This window comes from Cupressus sempervirens, chromosome 10 (assembly GCF_028749045.1).
Source record: "Cupressus sempervirens isolate cs-2001-9-10 chromosome 10, ASM2874904v1, whole genome shotgun sequence".
NCBI lineage: Eukaryota > Viridiplantae > Streptophyta > Pinopsida > Cupressales > Cupressaceae > Cupressus > Cupressus sempervirens.
Genome location: NC_143127.1, coordinates 572969253 through 572991898, shown reverse-complemented (window position 1 = coordinate 572991898; position 22646 = coordinate 572969253). Strand labels below are relative to the sequence as shown.

Genomic DNA, 22646 nt, shown 5'->3' with positions numbered 1-22646 from the left:
TTTGGAATTCCATGTGGACTAATAAAATTGGTCAAAAAAAGGATCATTACATCGAAGTGTTCAACTTAACCCAAGAACATGGTGATAAGACTTACTTAAGGGTACCTATTAAAGGGAAAGCTAGATTGTTAGTGACTCAATTGTGGATGGGGTTCTCATTACCTCAAATACGAGATAAGTAGATGAAAAAGACCCAAAGAGGAGTGAGAAGGAGTTGTAGGTTCTCTAAGACATATGTAATTGAGATTGAATGACACTTTGTCATGGAATACACATGCACTCAAGTTAAACATGGAAATGAATTTGCAATCCAAAAATAACTATATTGAAATCAAAATGCACCAAATTAGACAATTTATTAATATTCATTAAATAATTTATTTTTTACAAAAATATTGTACTATACTTTTTAATAAATTACTAATAAATACAAATAAATTGTATGGGCCCTACATTATCATTTAATCTTCATTATAATCCTTCTTTTCAATTCATTCAATATTTTCACTAAATAAATATTTGAAACGAAGCAACTGACTCGAGTCTGCTTGCGGGCACGGTTACAGCGGTAACATTGAAGTTGTGCAAGGAGTGGCAATTTTACGTTAATTTCTTAATTTCTTATTCCTCTGTAATCTCCACTAGGTATTGCGTGGGCATGATCCAGATCTGTCATATGTTATTCCTCAACTCCATTTTTTAGAACATTTGTGCAGACAAGAGATAATGGACGCAGAAGTGCTACGCAGTGACTCTGCAAGGGCAAGACACAATGACTCTTCAAAGGCAATGCGTAGAGCTGACAAAAATGCCCAAAGCCTTAGGAAAAAGGGTAATCACTTCAGTTTTCTTCACAACTGCTGCTCAATTGTTTGTTTCTTCATATATTTCAAAAATGTGGATCAGATAAAACAAAATTAGGGAATTGTTTGTTTCTTCATATATTTCAAAAATGTGGATCAGATAAAACAAAATTAGGGTATTGGTTGCTGCAGTCAGTGTAAGAAATTCATATTCATGGTAAATTGCAGCTAAATGCTGAGACGGATAAAATTTGAAGCAATATATGCAATTTTCATTCTCCTGGAAATGTGGGTATTGAATTAAAAAACTAAAATTTTGATTGCTTAAACCGGGGTTCTGAGAAAAAGGCAAGCGTTTCATATTCATGGTGAATAGCTGCTAAGTTTTAAAGAGAAAGGGATTCGGCATAGACAAGGTTTTCATTTGCAGGGGAAGTGAGGTTTATTAAGAAAATAATGGTTTTAGAGTTGCTGATACTAAAGACCAGGAATCTGAATGTTTTCAACCGTTTTGTGTAGCTTTGGCAGGCGATGAAGAGACTAATCTCAACCTAAATTTGAAGGGGTCCCTGGAAAACCCCTCGAGGTTCTTTAAGAGGTGGAGTTTACTTAAGTTGATTCTCGCAGGTGGAATTGTATGGTTATTATTCATGATGCTAGTCTTAGTGATGCATATTTCCTTATGCGGATCGGCTGTGTATTCTCCTTCGGGTAATGAGAATTTTTTCTTGATTTGGATTTCTGAATTTGCAACATGAATTTGTAGGTTCTTTGGTTCTCGTATGCTATGTTGTACGTGCAAATCGTATATCCACTTATGCACTTACATGCTGTTTACAATATCCTAGGGTGATTCCTTGTCTCACAATGGAGGTGATTGCATATTTCCTACCGCTATCGCATATAACCGCATACATAAGAAAGCACAAAAGAAGCTAATAAAACTAATGCAACAAAGAACTAGGTGCGAAATGTTATCATTTCACGGAACTCAGAGTACTCTCGAATGCACTTGTATTTGCACTTTGTAGAATAACAGAAGCAAATTATGGGAGACAAACTAATCAGTCCAGTTGAAACCAATAATTGCTGGGGATGTGTATTATAGACGCACACTAAATGATAAAAGCTGGACATTAAGGTTGGCTTTGGATTTTTTGGACTATTATTCTAATATACAAATACTTATGTTTTAATTCCTTCAAGTAGTCAGTTAGTACCATTACATGTCAAGCCCTCTGCTGAAGAGATGACTGAAATTAGTAGAAGGCGAACACCTGGCCAAGAATTGGAGATCCCCCTCAATAGGTCTGCACTGTTGTGCCCCTAACTGTCTGTTTGAGTCGAGGTCTTCAAGTTAATGGAAAGTGAAAATGTTCTCCAACATCCCAATTCGACCTTTTGGCATAGCTGTGCATAACTACAACCAGAGTATAAAATTTGTTAAATCCTGAGGTTAATATTTTACTTATTAAGAGTTGTGTGCGTGAAGGATATGAAGCAAACATACTTATTTCATGAGAGTATAGTTAATATTCAAATTTTGAATAATGTTAGTAGATCAGTAGAAAAAATATTGCAATTTATTTGACATTTTAATGGTACTCAAAATGTAAAAATGACTTGTCATCCACGTGCAGAAAAACATGTAAAATATATTCAGCTTGGAGGCAGAAGAAGTGCTCATTACGGTTGGTCACCAAGGTACAGACAAGTATATTAAACTTTAAAGTCAAGAGGCAAGCTGATAACTAAACAATTGTAAAACTGAGAGAAACCAAAAATATCTGTTTCTGCAAACATAAACTTCAGAGAGAGATAAAACCCAAGCAACAGTCTGTTTAGTAAATATACCGTAGATAACTTAAAATAGTTTATGAAGAACACATAATGATCACATTTTCAACAGATGAAGCTATATTGTAGAATTTCTATCATTAAGAGAATGCTTGTTTTATTGAAAAGATTGTGCAACTACATGATTATTAATTCATTTTCAAAGGATAATCAGGATCCTGCATTTCCATCTTGAAGGTGTGGATTCCATCTGCAGGGGAAAGGGGCTGTGTACCCTAGAATTTAACCCATCTTAAAAATGGAAAGAAAACATTGAATATATAGAGCTCAAACATCTCCAGCTATGCCATTTACAATTAATCTTGATGGTAATATTTGAAGGACATGAAAATTATTGGCATAAGTGGGTGATGTCTAGTGGCAGGTATGCCCCCTTTAGGCCTTTTCAACTAGATCCATATTCACATAACAATTCAGGTTCAAAACAGTTAAAAAGACATGTCTGCACTGTTGTGTGCCTAACCTTCTGTTTGTGTGAAAGCCAATCGAGTCACTGGAAAGTGAGTATCTCTCCCAAAACTCCAGTTTGACCATCTGGAATGGATTCATTTTCTCATGTATACAGTTTGTGCTTAACTACAACCATGATGCGGAATTTGTTAAATTTTGAGGTTAATATTTCATTAAGAGGGCATGAGGGATATGAGGCAAACACATTTATCAAATGACAGTTTGTTAATATCTAAATTTTTGATGATTAGGAAAAAAATGTTTCAATTTATTTGACATTTTGATTGTACTTAAAAATGTAAAAACGACTCGCCATTCACTTGCAGGAAGACACCTAAAATATATTCAGCCTGGAGACAGGAGAAGTGCCCATTATAGTTGCTCAGTAAGGCAGGTGTAGTAATTGCTCTGAAATCAAAAGGCACACTGATAAGTAAACAATTGGAAAATTAATAGAAACCAAAAATATTTGCTTCTGCAAATATACCATTAGGAAAAGATAAAACCAGTGAAACATGGGGACACCCCCCCTCCCAAACCTCGAAGTACCCGTCCTTGAGACGTCCCTGCACTGTGTACTTGAGTACTCAAGTACTCCCACCTCCGTCATTCCGCAACTATGCCACCACTGGGATGGGTACTTGTATTTCTATTTGAATTTCGATTTTTGAATGTTTGGATTAAGGTAAAAACAGGTTTTGAGGGGACCCGAAACCCCTTACATCAGCATCAAAAGATTTTCAGTATATACCATTACAACCAGTAATTTCGATTTTTGAATTTTACCATTGGGTATGTAATATGTTACTATGTTGAATGGTTCTAGTTCGTGTTGGAATTTGCTATGTTCAAGTATTTTAATTTGGTATGTTATACTGAAACATCATCTCATAACTAGCATTTCAAGCTCTATATGAATACCATACAACACCCCTTCCTGCTCTGTCCTCCCCTTGCCGACGTCCCCCTGCCATCCCGAAAATGAGGCCCATTGTCGCCCTGTCCCAGAAACTTGTCCCGGTGTTGTGACGTACCTCAGTACTGGTGTTACACTGGATAAAACCTAAACAGCAGTTTGTTTAGTAAATATACCATAGATAACTTGAGATGATTCATTAAGAATGCATAATGATTGCATTTTCAATAGATGAAGCTATATTGTTAAATCTAAATCACTAAGAGAATGCTTATCCTGTTGAAAATATTTTGCAACTATTTTGTTGTCAAAATAAAGGATAACAGGATCTGGCATTTCCAACTTGAAGTTATGTATTCCATCTGCAGTGGGGTAGGAGATTTGTACCCTAAATTCTGCATTATTAAAAAAATGGAAAGAAACCATCGAACATCTAGGGCATGGACATCTCCAGCTATTCCCAATACAATCAATCTACGTGGTACTATTTCAAGGACATGAAAATTATTTACATACATGGTTGAAATACTAGTGGCAAGTAGAGGTAATCTTGTTAATCCCCCCAATGCTACCAATTTCGTTTAACGTCATGTAAAGGTGGAAAGCACTAAATCTGCTAGAGCAGAAAAGGCATTTCCTTTGGAGTGAAGGTACATACATATAGAAAAGGAAATATAAGGGGAGTTTGCGTAGCCTTGACTAGCCTTTCCTTATTAGATTTTTGATCTGTTATTTATATTTTGAAATTTAAGATAAATCCTTAGAACTCACGACTCGATCTAAGATTCTCACACTTTCCAATTTTGGCCACGCTTTCAAATATGCACTGACACTAATACTAAAGTATGCAGGCTACCAAATTTTGCTTCATCAATTTTCCATTCCTATACACATATCTACTAGTGTTTGGTTGTAACTCTTGTTTTTGACTCTTTTCAGTAGGGAATAAGAGGCTGTCCTAATCTGCCTTTTTTTGGTTATTTGGCAGGTCAGTGTAAGAAAAACAGCTGGATATTCTATCTGCTTGATGCAGTGGGATTCTTGTCAAAAGACTCAAAACCTGTACATCGTAAGGAAGAACTGACATGGCAGATTGAACTTTATTAACATAGTTCTTGGAGTTATATTTATAAGTGGGTCTGAACTTATAATCATAGTTAAGTGTATGAAAGGCTACAAGAAGTATTGCATGAATCTTTAAAATTACCTTTCTAAAGATCTAATCTTCAAAACTGTCTTGTTAGGTTGTTCTATACCTGTTGTGGATGATCCAGATTCCATTACAATTCCGCACAAGAGAGAAGATAAAAGTTTAGTACAAAATTTGTCCTATGTTATAAATGATAAAACATTGGAATTTAATTCAAGCCTATCACCATTATTTGGTGGATATCAAAATTGGCAGAAAAGAGAAGAAAGCTTCCTCCTGAAGCCAGCCATGAAGGTAATCTAGTACAACAGGCTTTCATTTTGAAACTAATCCATAGGACTATAATAAGAAAACGTTACACATTTATTTCTATGTTTAAGTTGTTTATGCTTTATGTAACAGGTGTTTGTCTTGAAGTAAAAATTAAACTCCGTTGATATTTGTAATGCAAACCTTATAATAAGGATTCGCATTGACCACTCTTAATAGCACAGTGGATACCTCTGTGATTAATGATCCACTAGATCAGTTGTGATCTCAGATATCAGTTGTCTAGAAAACATCCATCTTTGGAGCATTGCAAAGTCAAGCCCTCCAAGGCAGCAGTTCTATAACTATTTATAAAGCAAGATCATCATATGGTTTAGTCCAAAGTTGCTTCAAACACTGGTATGATGTATCAGGCTCTTTGAAGTATAGGCTGTAGGGATTTGGCATATATAGAGACATGCATATAACAAGGAGACAGAGACACACACATCAAACTCTGTTTTTCTTGAACAGTTTTTAATAAGTTGGACTAATCACGTTCTTGATCCTCTTATAGATCTCCACTGAAAGACTGTTGGGTTGGGTGACTAATTATTGTTACCATCCTCCATTTTTTCTAGCTTTGTCTCTTAGATTTCTTAGGCGTTTCTCAAATGCTGTCCTAGTACAGCAACTAGGTTATATCAGAATTTTAATATAATGGTTAATGCCACCTTCTAGCTACTGGGAAATCTGACTATAATTAGTATTTGAAAATGCTAGTTTGGTTGCAGACTTTGGTTATTTTTAGGTGCTGCTTTGTTTTATTTATATTTTATGCAGACTTAAAGTTAAGACACCTGAAAATAAAGATACAACAGATACATTTACAGATTTTATTTAGATGAAAACATTTTAAAACAAGTTTTTTTCGATCACCTAGTTTTATTTCTATTTACAACATTTGATGCTTACTATTTTTTAAGACAACTGCAGGGAAAAATAAACTCACAATAATTAGTAGTTCAGATAGCAAGTTATATATTCTAATGTCATTTTCGTATTCATTATTATTTTTTAGTTTCAGAAGGCCATGTAAGCAGGTTATAGCACTCAGAATTGCCAGTTTTATTAAAGTTTAAGCTAGATAGTTTGTTTAAACCTCATGAGTGCAGAATCTACATAGCATGTGTTGAATATTAATATGACACTGGAACACTATTATTGTGATATTCTGGTTCCCTGGATGAAATTTGTTGTTCGACTGTGGTAAGAAGGTGAAGGAAGGTTTCAGCACTTGACTCCAGTGATTAAAATATGTTTGGCCTCTGAAAGGTTCTGGGATTTGATGTCTTAATTTCTCAAACGACAAGTCTATTAATTTGCACCTGTGATAGGTGCATATTAGTAGCCTTTTCGTTGGAGAAATAATGACACAGTTTCTGATTTTATTTAATCTCAATATGATTCCATCAGTTTCAGTGTGTTCCAGCAGCTTTGTTCATAACTAATTGTGATCTCACAGAGTGTGAACATTGGGTGCTTAATTTTTTATTGTTTTAAGTGTCAGTTCTTGATGTTATTGGCAAAAAGTTGATGTTTGAGTCAATGCAGACATCGTGTTGACACCTTTAGTTGATCTTGTTCAATTGGCTGATCGTAACAAGGTGGACAAGGCAAATTGTATCATCTTAGACTTTGTGAGGATCATTTGGCTCACGTTGCTGAGAAGAATCAGCAAAAGAAATGTATGGCTTGATCACACATTGGCAGAGTGTGAACATCTCAAGTAAGTTGTTGAAGAACAATTGTAGTGCCACACATATGAATCACAAAAACACTGTAGCCACCTTCCTAATGAAGATCGTAAAACTTTGTGAACAGCTTGCAGCAATTGTGCTCAAGGTGCTGGCAATTTTTACCCATAGCTTTAAATTAGTTATCTCCATTTTGGGAATTGCTTGTTTGGGATGTCTGTGCTTTTGAGAAATGTTGGGACACTTTTATTTTGGAAGAAATCAAATTCTAAAACTACTTCAATATTCTGAAAGATAGAACCGAGCTCTCATTAAGAATATGAAGGAAAGTGACAAGGAAGGACTTGAGAAGGGTTAGAAAGGATAGCAGTACAATAAACATTCTTCTGATAAAGGGAAGAAAGATCTGGGCCATATCAAGTGTTTCAAGTGCCAAAAGTTTGGCTGCTATGCTTCTCACCTAAGAAAAAGGGGAAGGACAAGAAGCTACAATGATAGATGAAGTTTGCAGGGATTGGGAAGTTTTAGTAGTGGATGAAATTTTCTTTAGGATTGAGACCACCTTCTCCATGGTGTGTACCTGCTAACACCATTTTGGGTGTATGGTGGTATGTGTACAACACGACATCAAGACATGACATGTCGGCACTCAATAGGGAGGCTTTCAGTAGATTTTAGGACAGTAGGTTGGATTACAAGTAGACTCACACTTGCATGGTTGAGTTGTACACTCTTGGATTTATATGCCACCTCCCATAGCCATTGGTTTGTCTTTATTTGAGTAGGTGCAACCATGTGATTCTTATCAAGTAGATAAATCCATTGCCTATTTTGGGCAGTTGGACATATTTGTCTATCTATCTAGAGAGAGAGAGAGAGAGAGAGAGAGAGAGAGAGAGAGATGATTGACATCAAATCTTGGCGCATAATATTGTTTCTCACAAAATATAACACAATATTAGAGCTAAGCCAGGCGAGGAGTCTCAAGTATTCTATAGAGTGGCGCAAGGGTGGGGAGGAGTTTTGGAAATAAGCCACACCTAAACCAAGGATGGGCTTGTCATATATGGGCTAGTACTTCAGTGGTAGAGCATTCCAACAGCAAGTGGAAGGTCTTAGGTTCAAGTCCTAGGTTGGGTAGTTGGACATATATATATATATATATATAGAGAGAGAGAGAGAGAGAGAGAGAGAGAGAGAGAGAGAGATCAAATCTTGTCACATAATATTGTTTCTCACAAAAATATAACACAGTATTAGAGCTAAGCCAGGCTAGGAGTCTCAAGTATTCTATACAGTAGCGTAAGGGTGGGGAGGGGTTTTGGAAATAAGCCACACCCAAACCAAGGATGGGCTTGTCAGATATGGGTTAGTACTTCAGTGGTAGAGCATTCGAACAGCAAGTGGAAGGTCTTAGGTTCAAGTCCTAAGTTGGGTAGTTGGACATATCTATCTATCTATCTATCTATCTATTGAGAGAGAGAGAGAGAGAGAGAGAGAGAGATCAAATCTTGGCACATAATATTGTTTCTCACAAAATATAACACAGTATTAGAGCTAAGCCAGGCTAGGAGTCTCAAGTATTCTATAGAGTGGCATAAGGGTTTTGGAAACAAGCCACACCCAAACCAAGGATGGGGTTGTCATATATGGGCTAGTACTTCAGTGGTAGAGGATTCCAACAACAAGTGGAAGGTCTTAGGCTCAAGTCCTAGGTGGCAAAGATCTTGGTCAAGCATTGGCCAGTTGTTTGTGAAGGAGGTCTTTTGTAGATTGATTGATGATCCAATCAAATAGGGAACTTTGATGCATGAAATGATAAATTGTGTTAGCTTTGGCACAAGAGGATTGATCACTTGCACCATGGAACTCTTACCTTTAAAAAAAAAAATTGTTAGAAATCGCAAACAGCAAAATAATCTGGCTTATGGGTAAGAACAATTATAGACTCAACTTGAAAAGTGACCTAACAATTAAAATAGAGGACAATAGAGCATTTCAAGAATTAGAGAACATGTGAAATAGTCATGAGAAAAGAATAACTTGAAGAAAGAATACATCAAGGAAAGTTCACAATAATATGATAAAGACATTTAAGGCTAGTGATATATATAGAGAAGAGAGGAGTGAACACGTAATGGTAGAGGAACTCCAACTGCCCAAAGTAGGTAGAAATTAATTTTGTGGAAGATGCCATTTACTTTCATTGTGACCCCCTCCCAATAACTTATGCTAACATAAACAAAAATGTACAGAAAATGCATAATGTCTAGATGAAGGTAAATAAAATCCTACACGAGTACCCTCCTTAAGTGCATATTAAGTAGGTGATTAGATAGGGCTTGACAAATAAAGCTTGATGAGGTGCCCATGCATATCAAAATTTTGCTCATAGAGAAGAGCTCCACCTCTCCCCACCTTTCTCTACTCTCTTCCCTAAGAAAAAACAGAGGACTAACTGCCCCCTAGAACTAGTCCCTTGCACCACAACAAATCTTGTAGGTGAAGATGCTCGTGAAGACGTCAATGATGTTCACACCAATGGGGTAGTGCGGAGATGAATGACCTGGCTATGAACAAGCTCCTAAATGTAGTGCTTTTGAACCTCTGTGCACTTGGTTCACTGAGGGTGTGCCGAATTCTATGGAATCTAAATGATGAGGTGTCTAATATTTTAAGATTTTGCAATAGCGGGGGATTCTTGTCAAACTCTAATGTCAGAATCATTTGTAGGAGTGGTCAAACTATGTATAAAAACTCAATAGTTAGGATTCTTGTAGTTCAGTTGAAGTGGCTTATACTGCTTCTATTCTGGGGTCCATACTACTTCATATAGAGCATGTCAACCTCTGTGTGCTTGGTCCATTGGTGGTCATCTGGTTTTCATGAAATCCAAATGATAAGGTGTTGGAAATTTTAACATGTTGCAAGTAGGGGGAAATCTTGCCAAACTTATGTCAGAATTGTTTGTAAGATTGGTTTAATTATTTATAAAGATTCAATTCTTAGGATTCTTGCAGTTGAGTTTGCAAAACTTATATTGCTCCAATCTGGGAAAAAAAACTTATTGTGACGCTCCACTTCATTTCATTTTCAATGGAACAATACCAGGGTAATTTGGTTTCCGTATATACAATCTACAAAGTTGCCCTCTAATTAATATCTCATTTCTTTGCCAAAATGGCTGTTACTAATTCATCTCTTAAAGAAGGGCAGGGAGTGTTATTTTCCTTCCCCAAAAGCTTAAAAGACTTATTAGTGGGTACTTTTGTTATGGCACTTCCTCACCATTGCAGAGGAAGACGATATTGTGGAAAAGGTTTTGCAATTTATCAAGAAGTTTTGTCTAAACAGTTGTTGTACTACATGGAATTTTCAGAGCTGGCACCTCCTTTCTTTAACTATCAAGCGGGCATACATAGTTTCAATTATCTGCATCTTTTTTGGTTAAGTTTCTTCAACTGATTTGGCAGAATGTAAAAGGGGATATTGTGTAGTGGGCATCAAACTCAAAGTTATTATAGTATAGCAGTGTGTAGTATTTCCTTTGTTACATCCCCCCAAGCAACCTCTGACGAGCTGATTCTAGCGAATTATACTATCTATTGTATCAGATGCATCTGTAGAGGTGAAATTTTGTACATGTAAAGTTGCTCTGTAGGTCAGAACTGAAGGAGATAAGATGTCTACAAACACTGATTCTCGAAAGAAATTTATTGGGAATTTGCCGTTAAAGCCTAGTAACATTCATAGGACGTATAATTTAGGTTACACCTTACAGTCATGGAGGCAATCTGATAAATTATTAGTAAATTCTATATTACAGTAGATTCTAAATTTCAAATTCAAGTCTTAAGGTTTTATCCTTTGATTTGCAGGGATACCTAGCTTGTAGCCCGTGCTATTATCCATGTTTTCAAATTCATAGGCCATCTTCTAAGAACTGTCATGTCATGTCCTTGTCAAATCTCTGGTTTGTTGAGGTTCGGTATCCTTTCGTTAATTCTTTACTTTTCATTTGACCACTTGTTTACAACTTCATTTGTGTTCCTCTTTTTTGAAAAAGAGGGGTTAAAATTTTATTCAGATTAAATCAAAGAGTACAAAGCAGAAGGCCCAAGGTCATATCAATAACAGTTAATAATTAAACTTCCAAAAGGAGTGCCACTGGGAAAGCAACTACACCAACTTTATCCTCCATAATTAACGTTGTCAAAGTCTCTGCATACTCCAGCCTTAAGAGGCCCCAATCATCCGCATCCCACTTATCTAGGTTCGCAAATGTCCATTTTGCCAGACAATCAGCCACTCTATTCCATTCACGAAGAATATGATAGAAAGAGATTTGATCCAATGAGGAACACAGATTCCATATCTGGTTAACAACCAAGGCAAGTTGCCAGTTAGAATCATCAAATTATGTGCATTTGGCACATCAATTACAATCTGAGACTAAGACTCACAAACAATCTTCCAACCAACAGAACACCCTATTTCAATAGCCTGGAGAATGGCTATAGCCTCCATAGGTTATTAGAATAATATCCCTTATAAGCGGAGAAGAAAAACATATCATTTCCGTCTCATCTCTCCCAATACCATCAATTCCTGCATTACAGGATTTCTTCTAAAAGATTGTTCACTATTAATTTTTGAAACTTCCTCAGGAGGAGGGAGCCACCTCCCTTCCTTCTTTATGAATTTTCTGTTTGGCCTGCCTCAATCTCCTCCTGACAGAGGGGTCTACTCCATTGTCGACTAGATTTAAGTTCTTTATCACAGCTAAATCGCTAGGGTCCATAGGTCTAGAAACATCACATTTTGCAAAAATAGTTTCCTGAAGCCTGCAGATAACCTTTCTCCATACAAGTGCACCTATCATTTCCGAGTCTTGAAAGATCCTTCTATATCTTTCTAGCCATGAACTCCAGATAATGAAATTCAAACCAAGAACCCAAACAGCCTGTAAAAAAGAGGTCTTAGCTGGAGGGTAGCCTAGGCTTTCTCAAAATGCTACGAAAGAGGTGACATGAACACATGCATGATTCCGTGCTTCCCGCCATAGGTGCCAAATCTCTCCAGAGTAAGAATGTTATGTCCTCTTTCTAGGTGACAGGAGCAGAGTAGCAGGTTGGTCTATTACGCGAGTAGCCATAGGGAACTCACCAGGCAATTTATAGAGCTTAGCAGGGGCTTTGGGAGCCAATTTTGGGATCCGGACCTTATGTTAGTATTTAAGAAGGAAATAATCAAATATTTCCTAATTGAAATTTTAAATAAATTATTGTAAGTGAATATTGTATTAACTTTATTAAATAATTACAATAAGTGAATGATATAAAATTCACTTTAAAATATAAATTATTATAATAAAATATTATATCCACTTCATTAAATAAATAATGATAAGTGATGTAATAATCACGTAAAAATTAATAAACTATAAAATAAAGTTGCAACTCCCCTTTCTTAGGCGCTAATGTTGGGGATTTTAAAAATAACTGTTAACAATAAAAGCCCAATTGTTATTAAAGCCGATTTTTACTATTATTAAATTAAAATGGGCGATTGAACTATAGAGAAGAATACCATTTTATTTAATTTCCTGTGCACATGGAGAGAAGGGCAAGTTTGGGTGACAAAGGCACAGTCACAGGAGAATTTTGTGGATTGAACCTTCAGCTGGAAGAATTAAAACTGCTTGGGCCGGTCATTATTGGTCATGGGGAATGGAAATAGCTTATTGGAAAATGCTGAAGCCTGCAACAGCATTGGTAGCAGATTGGAGGCCTAAGAATGACCAATGTTTGGGTCTCTAGATGGGATGTAACCCCCCATCTTTTATAGCTGAAGTTTGCAATACACATCCCGGCCATTGACAGCAATTCTGGAAGCCGAAATTAGTAAATCATTCACAAAAATGTGCCCAGAATTAATAAATAACAACTCAAGTGCCTTCTTGGACTGCTTGTATTCAAGTACACTCATCCTCTAAAGCTTTGATGGCAAGATGATTTGGAATAGTATAGTTGGCATTAGTTCACCTTGAAGCCCATTACTAGCTGCATACCATCAGGTTTGGACTTTCCAGTTTGGCACTGAACGGTGGTGATAGAAATTGCAGGTTGGGCTGCAATATAAGGCAGAAGTCATCAGAGATTAACATTTAAGGAAGTCTACAGCCCTATATTAGTTGATTAGGAAGTCATAATTCAAAATTCTGATTTCTTTATTACAACAAACAAAATTACAAGAAATAACTAATTTATTTCATACAGGAGGAACAGGATACATTAGACTAGTTGGAGTTGGGGCAGCGTAGAGGTTAGGACAGTAGACATCATAGGAGTAGATTAGGATCAGCAGTTAGTAGCCTAAAGAGTGACAGATCCGTATCATTAGATGACAGTGCCTTGGGCTTCTCTAGACGGGAACAAAATCGTACACATACCACTACTACCACATTTCCCTCCTGGTGAGTAGCAGGCTTAGGCAGATCCTTTAGAGGGAGTTGGGTTTCAGGAGGCTTTATTAGCAGCCATAAATGAGTGGAGGGCTCTTCCCTCATAGGTTAGAGAAGCATTTCCATTACCACAGTATTGCACCCAGCTCTGTGATAGTATGAGATTCAGAGGAGACAGGGGACCTAGGCCACAACAGAATGGAGATTTCAACAGAGCTACTGACAAGCTCACCTTGGCTCCTTTCGATGGCAATGGGAATATTAGTGCATGTGTATGGGTGCACAAGTTGGACATTTACCTAGCACACAGACTTATGCTAGAGAGAGAGGCCATCTAGTTTGCAGTTTTACATCTTGAGGGAGTTGCTTGATGCCATGCAAGGCAGGAGAATACCCAAAGGAGATGTCCTAGCCCCCAACAAATAACCACACAACGGAAGAATAAATAATAGCACAAGATCTTATACCAAATCACAACTCTTTATTCATAAAATAACTGATTACATGCAATGTGCTAGGCTGTAAGGCCTTCCCGGTTACGACCAAATACAAAGCAAGTAATAGTTTTGCAAGATCCCTCAAGATCCAATCCAAACCCTAGCTAGTCCAGATCCACACTCTGGTAGAAACCTTCAAGGAAGATCCAATTGGTACTCACAAACCCACCAAGAAATCTCCTTGTTTTCGAAGCCTCAGCTACTAGCCCTTCTCAAGATTTGCTCCTCTACCACATCCTCTTCTCCAAGATGGATGAATAATCACAATCCCGCTGTAAACTGCCTCACATTCGGCGCTCTATCCATAGACTTAGGAAGAACTCGCTCTTCAGCTACTCTCCAGACTCACTCCTCCTCTGAATGAATAATGCCTAAAGACTCCACAAGACCCCTTACTTATACCCAACTAAGCCACGAGTCGGCCTGGTAAGCTACAAATTAAATATCCCTTAATTAACTACTTAAAGAGCCACAAGTCAGCCTCCAAGAAAAATCAAATACCAAATCTAAAATCCCTTAATCATGCAGGATAGCCAACTACCTCGAGATGCTCCTGCATCATTGCTTATGATTGATGACCTAAGATCATGGCATTGTTCACTCCTATGCAGACTTCACTGAGCGACTCATCGCTAGGTTTGATAGGAATGTAGAGCTCTACTATAGGGAGTTAGCACTGATTAGACAAACGGGACATGTGGAAGCCTATATTAATGAGTTTCAGAGGGTGGCAGTTATGGTTCCTCAGATGCCTCAGAAATGTGTTATGATGGTTTTTATAGAGGGGTTGTTGGAGAGTCTTAAGGGGTTGATCCACGCATTTAGGCCTAGAACCCTTAATGAGGCCATTGAGACTACACTTAGACTTGGTACATTATCACTTCCATCTTCTTGATAAGATAGTAAGCCCTCTAGGAGTATGGAGTCATCATAGAGGCCTCTTACACAGGCCAAGAGCACACCACACCCACCTCCCAAGTTAGATCAGGAGTCTAGGAATGAGTTGAGGAGGAAGGTGTAGTACTTGTAAGGAGCCATGGGTGTTGGGAAATAGGTGCCTTGGGTAAGGCAGGGTGTACCTTATCGAGGTTCTTTCAGATGTGGATGATGAGCAAGTTCTAGTTATAAATTTTGAGCGTGATAATAATGAGGACATTGAGGCTTGTGTGGTTGGAAACGGTACCATTGCTACTATATTTGTGTTCCTAGTTATCAACCGTTCATGATGGAAGGAATTGTCAAGGAACATTGGGTATTATGCCCAATACTCAGTGGAGCTACTCATGGTTTCATTAATGAGAGCACTGTGGTCAACCTAGGGTTGAAAGTAGAGAGATTTGAGTGGTTCATTGCTTTGCTTGCAGATGGTTCCAAGACAGGTTCATGATGGAAGGAATTGTCAAGGAACATTAGGTATTGTGCCTAATATTCAGTGGAGCTACTCATATTTCATGAATGAGAGCACTTTGGTCAACCTAGGGTTGAATGTAGAGAGATTTGAGGGGTTCATTGCGAGGCTTGCAGATGGTTCCATGACATGTTGTGCTAGGAGGATATTGCGGTTATCTATTACCTTGGATAATTACTCCTTTACAAAATGATTATTATGTGGCTAAGATTGGTGGAGGTTTGGATATAGTACTTGGAGTACCAGTGGTTGAAGTCTCTTGGGAGGTATGCCCAAGACTTCAACAAGATCTAGCTAGAGTTTACTCATATGGGTAAACACATTGCGCTTAAGGCACTTATGCATGCGTCTAAAGGCAGGGCAGCTGAGAATATGATTGTATCCCCGTTTAGAATTGATTTGCAACACTTTGGGGCAGCAGACATAGAGCTGTCACAAAGGCTTAATGAGGGGTGGCTGGAGAGAGCAAGACATGCCAAGTTAGTGGCCCATCAAGCCAAACTCCGAGTTCAGCATATTGGGGACAGCTACCTCTCACTTCAAGAGACTGAGCATAGGTTGGCTACTTCAGTTCCATTAGATGTTGAGCACTTCCTTGATGATGGGGGTGAGTCATTTGACGATACTCCAAGTGGGCCAGCCACATTGGAGTTGCCTGTGACAGGTGCAAAGGATATGTGTGGGTCATCATTGGTTGTACTTCATGTCTCCTTCGATAGAGTGGCTGTATCCCCGTTGATTGGAGACTACACATGCCTTGACTCCAGCTGGATTGATGACTGTCTTAGTCAGGTTCTTTTAGCATTCCTCGAGTTTCCATTGCCCATTACAGTAATTCAGCAATGTAGGAGTCCAAAGAGGTTTATCTTATGGCTAGATTCCGAGAATGGGGGAGTTACCATGGGACAACACTGGGTAGGTGATATACTTGATATCTTTCGAGGTGTTGGTCTGAGGTATGGCAGCATGACAGGGTGGCTGTTTGGGTGGACTCTTGAGCACGAGGGCATTCTTTCTAACCTTATAGGGATGATCAACATCTATGTTTGGATATTCTATTGTGATGACGTTGTCTACTTCACCTTTGTCCCTTACAGTGTGGGTTATGCTTCGAAGTGGGATTGTGATGAGCTGAGTCAGCTTGTGAGGCTATATGATGTTTATATCAGAGTGAGGCAGCGAGATTAATCAGTGCTCTATATGTGGATTGTTTGGCATCTTTCAGTGGTATTAGAGCATAGTCCTGTCAGCCTGTTGGGTAATGATTGCATTCAATCAAATGTGAAAATCACTTGTGCACAAGTTAATCTAGATTGGGTTTTTAGTTGGATAGCAGATAGAGGACACTGGCAAAATTATCTAGCAATAAACAAACACAGAAAGAAATTGAACAACCACTATACAAACGCAGATATGAATAACACTGTTTAGAGGATTCATTTTCAAAGATTGGACTGTCTAAAGGATCATACTCACTTTCCATTGGCCAAGGTTCAACACCACAAGATAAAGAAGCAGCACTGTGCAGAAGACATCATCTTTTATGAGCTTTTGTGGATACAAGTCTACAAATTTCAGATCTGAACCTATACAAAGGGATTTGGGAATGAAATCTCTCATATCCACGCTAATTGGATGTAGCCCCAGTCATATTTTGTCATATTCCAGCATTGTGGTGCCTCGAGGGGGTTATTTTCTGGTCATTCAAGGATCAATCAAAAGGTTATACAGTGTTTGTAGCAAGGAAGGCGTGTGTACATTAATTTTGAGCCATTTGGAAATGATTACCAGCAGCCACATCAACTTTTATTGCATCGATACCCCTTGGGAGAAACAAATACATCATAGAAAATGAATTGAAGAGTTTCAGCAGTTGGGTTCGCTACAAAATTCATTGTTATAAGAAAGTTAAAAACTACTGCAGATCACTAAGTTTCTAGCTTGAATTATTGCGTAGGAGGGCTGTATGAGCATTTTATTGGGGAAAACCGTCAAAATTGAGACCCTTGCCTGGAGACTTTGAGAAATTTGTAGCATACATGCATAAATTGTTTTTGGTAATTCATTTAAGGAATAATAAAACTCATTGGTTGTGTTGATCCATCCTGGAAGCACCTATATCAGCATATTCTGCAAATTCATTCAAATAAATGACTCAATCAGGCAAGCTCCAAACACCTGGTATGTCATGTTTGAGCCTGTATGGAATAAATTAATTATCTTTCTTGTCGTTTTGTTTGATTAAGAATTATGACTTTTTAATCAACTAATATAGGGCTGTAGGCTTCCCTAAATGTTAATCTCTGATGACTTCTGCCTTATATTGCAGCCCGAACTGCAATTCGATCACCACCGTTCAGTGCCAAACTGGAAAGTCCAAACCTGAAGTTACGCAGCTAGTAATGGGCTTCTAGGTGAACTCACGCCAATTATACTATTCCAGATCTGCACTTATGTAACTATCTTGCCATCAGAGCTTTGGAGGATGAGTGTAGCTTCAACACAACCACTCCAAGAAGGCACTTGACCTGTTATTGATTATTTCTGGACACTTTTTTGTGAATGATATGCTAATTTCGGCTTCCAAAATTGCCGTCAATGGTAGGAATGTGTAGTGTGAACTTCTGCTATAAAAGTTCGGGGCTACGCCCCATCCACAGACCCAAAAATTGGTCTTTCTTGGGCCTCCAAATTTGCTACCGATGCTGTTTCAGGCTTCAGCATTTTCCAATAAGCTATTTCCATTCACCATGACCAATAATGTCCACCCCAAGCATTTTTAATGCTTTGAGCTGAAGTTTCGATTCACAAATTTCTCCTGTGATTGTGCCTTTGCCACCCAAACTTGTTCTTCTCTCCATGCACATGGGAAATTAAGTAAAGTGGTACTCTTCTCTATAGCTATATCACTCAATCTATTTTAATAATAATTATTGGCTTTAACAATTGGGCTTTTATTTTTATTTTTAAAATCCTCAACACTAGCACCTAGGAAAGAAGGGGAGTTGCAATTTTATAAGCGATTATAACATCACTTATCATTATTTATTTAATGAAGTGAATATAAAATTCACTGACAATAATTTATAAAAAAATTCAATTACGAAATATTTAGTTAATTCTTTATTAAATAATAACATAAGCTCCAGAGCCCAAAATTAGCTCCCAGAGCCCCTGCAAAACCCTTTCAATTGCCTGGTGAGTTCCCTATTCAATCCGTTGGCCTATGGGAACTCAGGTAATAGACCAACCTGCTACTCTACTCCTGCCGCCTAGAAAGGGGACATTACAAACAACACTGAAAGAATAGATGAGATACACTCTCCTCACTCCTCTCACAAAGGGCACATCTAGAGGGGCCCTAAAAGCCTCTCTTCCATAAATTCTGCCAAGTGAGGCACTTACTTTGGGCAACCAACCAAATTTTTTAATGTTTAGGCCAAGATAAACTATTCCAAACTTGTTTCCACCAAGGCACACTGCTTTGGCCATGTAGTTGACTACCCACCTTCAGGTTACTAGAGGAAAGTTTTTCATTAAGGGGCACTTTTTGAAGAGAAAATGAGATTCTCTTGATCAGAAAATTAGTTTGTAGAATACAAGAAAAGATAGTAAAGACAGTTATCTAGGATACTTGCATTAATCTATCCTTAAAAAATGGCAATGTGTAGATCGACTTGTTGGTGTATGACCACCACATGGTTGTTGAAAATTGGTAAAGTTTTGGACTCCTCTGACAAGTTATGAATTGATCAACAATGCCCATTCTTTCATGGACATGGCATTCTTTCAGTTCTTCTCATTGTCTTTGCAAAGAATCATCTATCATCTTCTGAAACATCTGTGGGGTCCATGATGCTGATGTTTCTCTCCCATTTGAGAACATGAAGGAACAGATGGGTTTGCTATTGGAGCCCAAACTTCCTATATTGAAACCACGTGTGAGTGGAGATACAAACAGAGATGCTTATTAAGTTATTCAACCCAATGCAACTTCCAATTGACATGAAGCTAGAGTATTCTAACACCAAATAGGAAAGATCAAGAGCCCAAGTGTAAAGCCTAGTGGACAGCCCAATCAAAGAGATTCAATCAGGTTTAAAGTGAAGATAATTTATATATTTTAAAAAATATGCAAACAAAGGTTGAACAAAAATAGAGAAAAGACAATTAGAACTGTAACAGCAAGATTGTTTCGTGCTTAGTTTTGTAAATGATCTATGAGATCAAATATAGTGTTTATCAGATTATCTCCTCATTCAAGAAACGACCATATATCTTTCTACACCTAGCCTTACAAAGAACCGTAACAAGAGGGAAACAGGGCATTTAATTGAAAAGTGACACTTATTCCCATTAAACCTGCCACAGCCACTCATAATAGCCAGGACAAATTGAGCTGTGTAGCACTGCTAATGCAGAGTTGTGACACACGGATTGAACCAAGACTGCTGACTAGGATGAGAAATTTGTTGATAAAACTAGAGTCTGCCATGCAACACCCAATATGAATGGCCCAAATCCTCTTGAATCGCCCTTAAGATGAGTGTCTTTCATCCATTAAAAATGACTACTATAGAGCAACAAAGCCATATTTTGGATAGCTTGCGTTTCCAACATTTGGCATCCATTTGTGCAAACCATCATACTCCATCAACTCCAACTCTTAAGAAAGTTTTCAAAGCTGCCAAATTCATTGAGCATATTCAGTACAGGTGAAAAACAGTCTATAGAATTCTAATGCCAAATACAAGCAAAACCATGATCAGCATCAAACTCCACACTTTCTAAAAGGAAAAACTTGCAAGGCCTCCTAATATGATCTGCCACTCTCCTCAGTATGGTCCCATTCATTATCACTAAGAAAGTTGGGGACAAGTCTTTCGAGTTTAACTATTGAACCTTCCAACCTATTTTTATTTTCTTCTTTTTTAAGAAAACTATACTTCACTTTTGTTGGACACGCTAAATGTTGCAGAAGAACTTCAACTAGCAGAAACTGATCTTGATTGCAGCACTCCAACAGAACATGATCAAATGATTGAAACAAGAGTCAAACACAACGGAAATAAGGTGACACCCCCCCATCAGAACACAGAGGTATGTCAAGCATCTTCTAAAGGCAAATAGTTCGCAAATGTTCAAGCTACAACTTTCCACATCTTCTGCAACTTGCGACAATGGGGGCCATTTCTTCTCAGGGGATGGTAACAAATATAGGACCTTGTGTTTGTTATTGATTTGTGCTGCAACAGTGTCCTTTACACACAATATCTCATCTTTCCCATCACCTTCGGAATGTCTCCTAGAATACATGGCATAATATGACATCCTAAGCCATCTCTGTTTTTGCCTCACAACTCCAATGACATTAACCCTGTCCTATGCAGTTCTGCATTGTTTCCAGAAAATGACAATATAAAAATTACGATTCAACTAAAGACAAATGATTGCATTTCTTCTAAGTGCCAAGACATCCCTTCCTCGTCTATTACAGCACATTGATATACTATGAATATTCTTCACAGAATCGTGAAAACTGATGGCAAATAGACATCCAGTCTCCTAAATCAAGACTTTTGCATGATATAGTCTTGCAATTTCTTGTCCTTACATAGTACCTTCTCTACATAAAAAATTCTCTCGTTCATTAAACATTTTATACTGTGTAATATTTCTTTCATCTGTAATAGATTTAGATTTGATTGAGTGTGCTCTCCCCCAGTCACTCCTGGTACCTGGATCATATATATATATATATATATATTGGAATATTCTTGAGTCCAGAGTCCAAAGTATAAATCTATAAAGAAGGCTGGCAGATGGCCCCTTTTGGATGACAATACATTCTAGACCACAAATTGGATATCCACTTAAATGAGAGTATTAGTACAATGAATAACAATTGTTTATATAGTCCCTACTAGATAATTAAAACTGCCATACCAAACAAAGCTTACACATAAGCTTTCCATGCAGATGGCATCTTATGCAACACCTGTTGTTCCCATGCAGATATTATTGATTGGGGAAATAAATCAGTCAATTCCCATATGGATAAATTAATGACCAACTACTGGATCCTAACTATTGGGCTGTTTATGTAGAAAAGTAATGGCCAACCAGCAGATTCTTACTACTAGACTGTTTGATGCATTTTCCAAAACAAAGGTGGATGACGCTTGTGCCACTGACTCCACAAAGTAGATTTAGTAACAATATATATAAAAACAATATTCACAAAGGCCCGACTCTTCTAATGAGGCATGCACAAGTGTGCTCACATTTCAAGTTCCCATATCTCCGAAATTGTGTAACCAACTACATAGTAAAGTCATCTCTTATCTGCAACTCTCAAATATTTAGAAAGCACAAAGATTTTTCTGCAAGTCCCTCCTATGAGCAATAAGGACAATTTTATGAAAGCTCCTGTTTTTAGTTGTAACTGATGATTATTGTCTCTTGGTTGCTTCTCCTGGAATACACCTCAGAGTTCAAGTTAAGGGAGCCCAGCTGCATCCCTTTGGCCTGTAGACTTTGAAATTGTGCACTCTCCCAAAATTCATCTAAGATAGAATAAATTATGATTTCAAGCTGTTGACTCTCGGACCTCAAATGCATGCACTTGTTTTTATTTTGTTTTTCTGAGTATGTTCAAATCTGAAACTCAACAACCAGATTGAATTTCCTAAGTGGCCACCGTAATGGACAAGCTCATGTGTGCTACCGCAGTGACACAACCCATGAAATATAATCGATGCAGTCCCACTGACCTAGGGATTTCTCCAACCATATACAAGAAAAGGGGCCTCCAATGCTTGACAAAACCTTTCCTGTCTGAAAATGGTAAAAGCCAAACTGACAGCTCTGAGCATTGGCCAAGAGGATTTTCCCTACGACTAACAGCTCTTTGTGCCCAGTTGTAAATATATGTACCCTACATGTGTGCAGAATTTATTTTAATACATACTATACATTTATATTGTCTACTTTCTATTCCACTGTATATATCACAATTATCTTCTTTCCATTCAACCTCTGCTCACTTTCACAATAATTCTTCCACAAGAATCATTGTTATGAATTGCTTCTACTT

At 37.7% G+C, this 22646-nt stretch overlaps 1 protein-coding gene across 6 annotated transcripts in view; it reads left to right on the top strand.

The window, feature by feature from the left end:
• Positions 1 to 456: 456 nt before the first annotated feature.
• Positions 457 to 22646, top strand: part of LOC149535172 (Sept9 (DUF616)) — a 39405-nt gene continuing 17215 nt past the window's right edge. For 2 of the 6 annotated variants that reach the window (XM_089803029.1, XM_089803030.1), the window contains exons 1-4: positions 512 to 832; positions 1323 to 1514; positions 5015 to 5095; positions 5271 to 5470. In XM_089803029.1, coding sequence (XP_089659155.1) covers positions 727 to 832; positions 1323 to 1514; positions 5015 to 5095; positions 5271 to 5470 — 579 coding nt within the window. In that variant the 5' untranslated portion in view covers positions 512 to 726. Of the gene's footprint in view, positions 833 to 1322; positions 1515 to 5014; positions 5096 to 5270; positions 5471 to 22646 lie in introns of all 6 variants that reach the window. The other 4 variants (XM_089803026.1, XM_089803027.1, XM_089803028.1 and 1 more) reach the window with 4 other exon arrangements.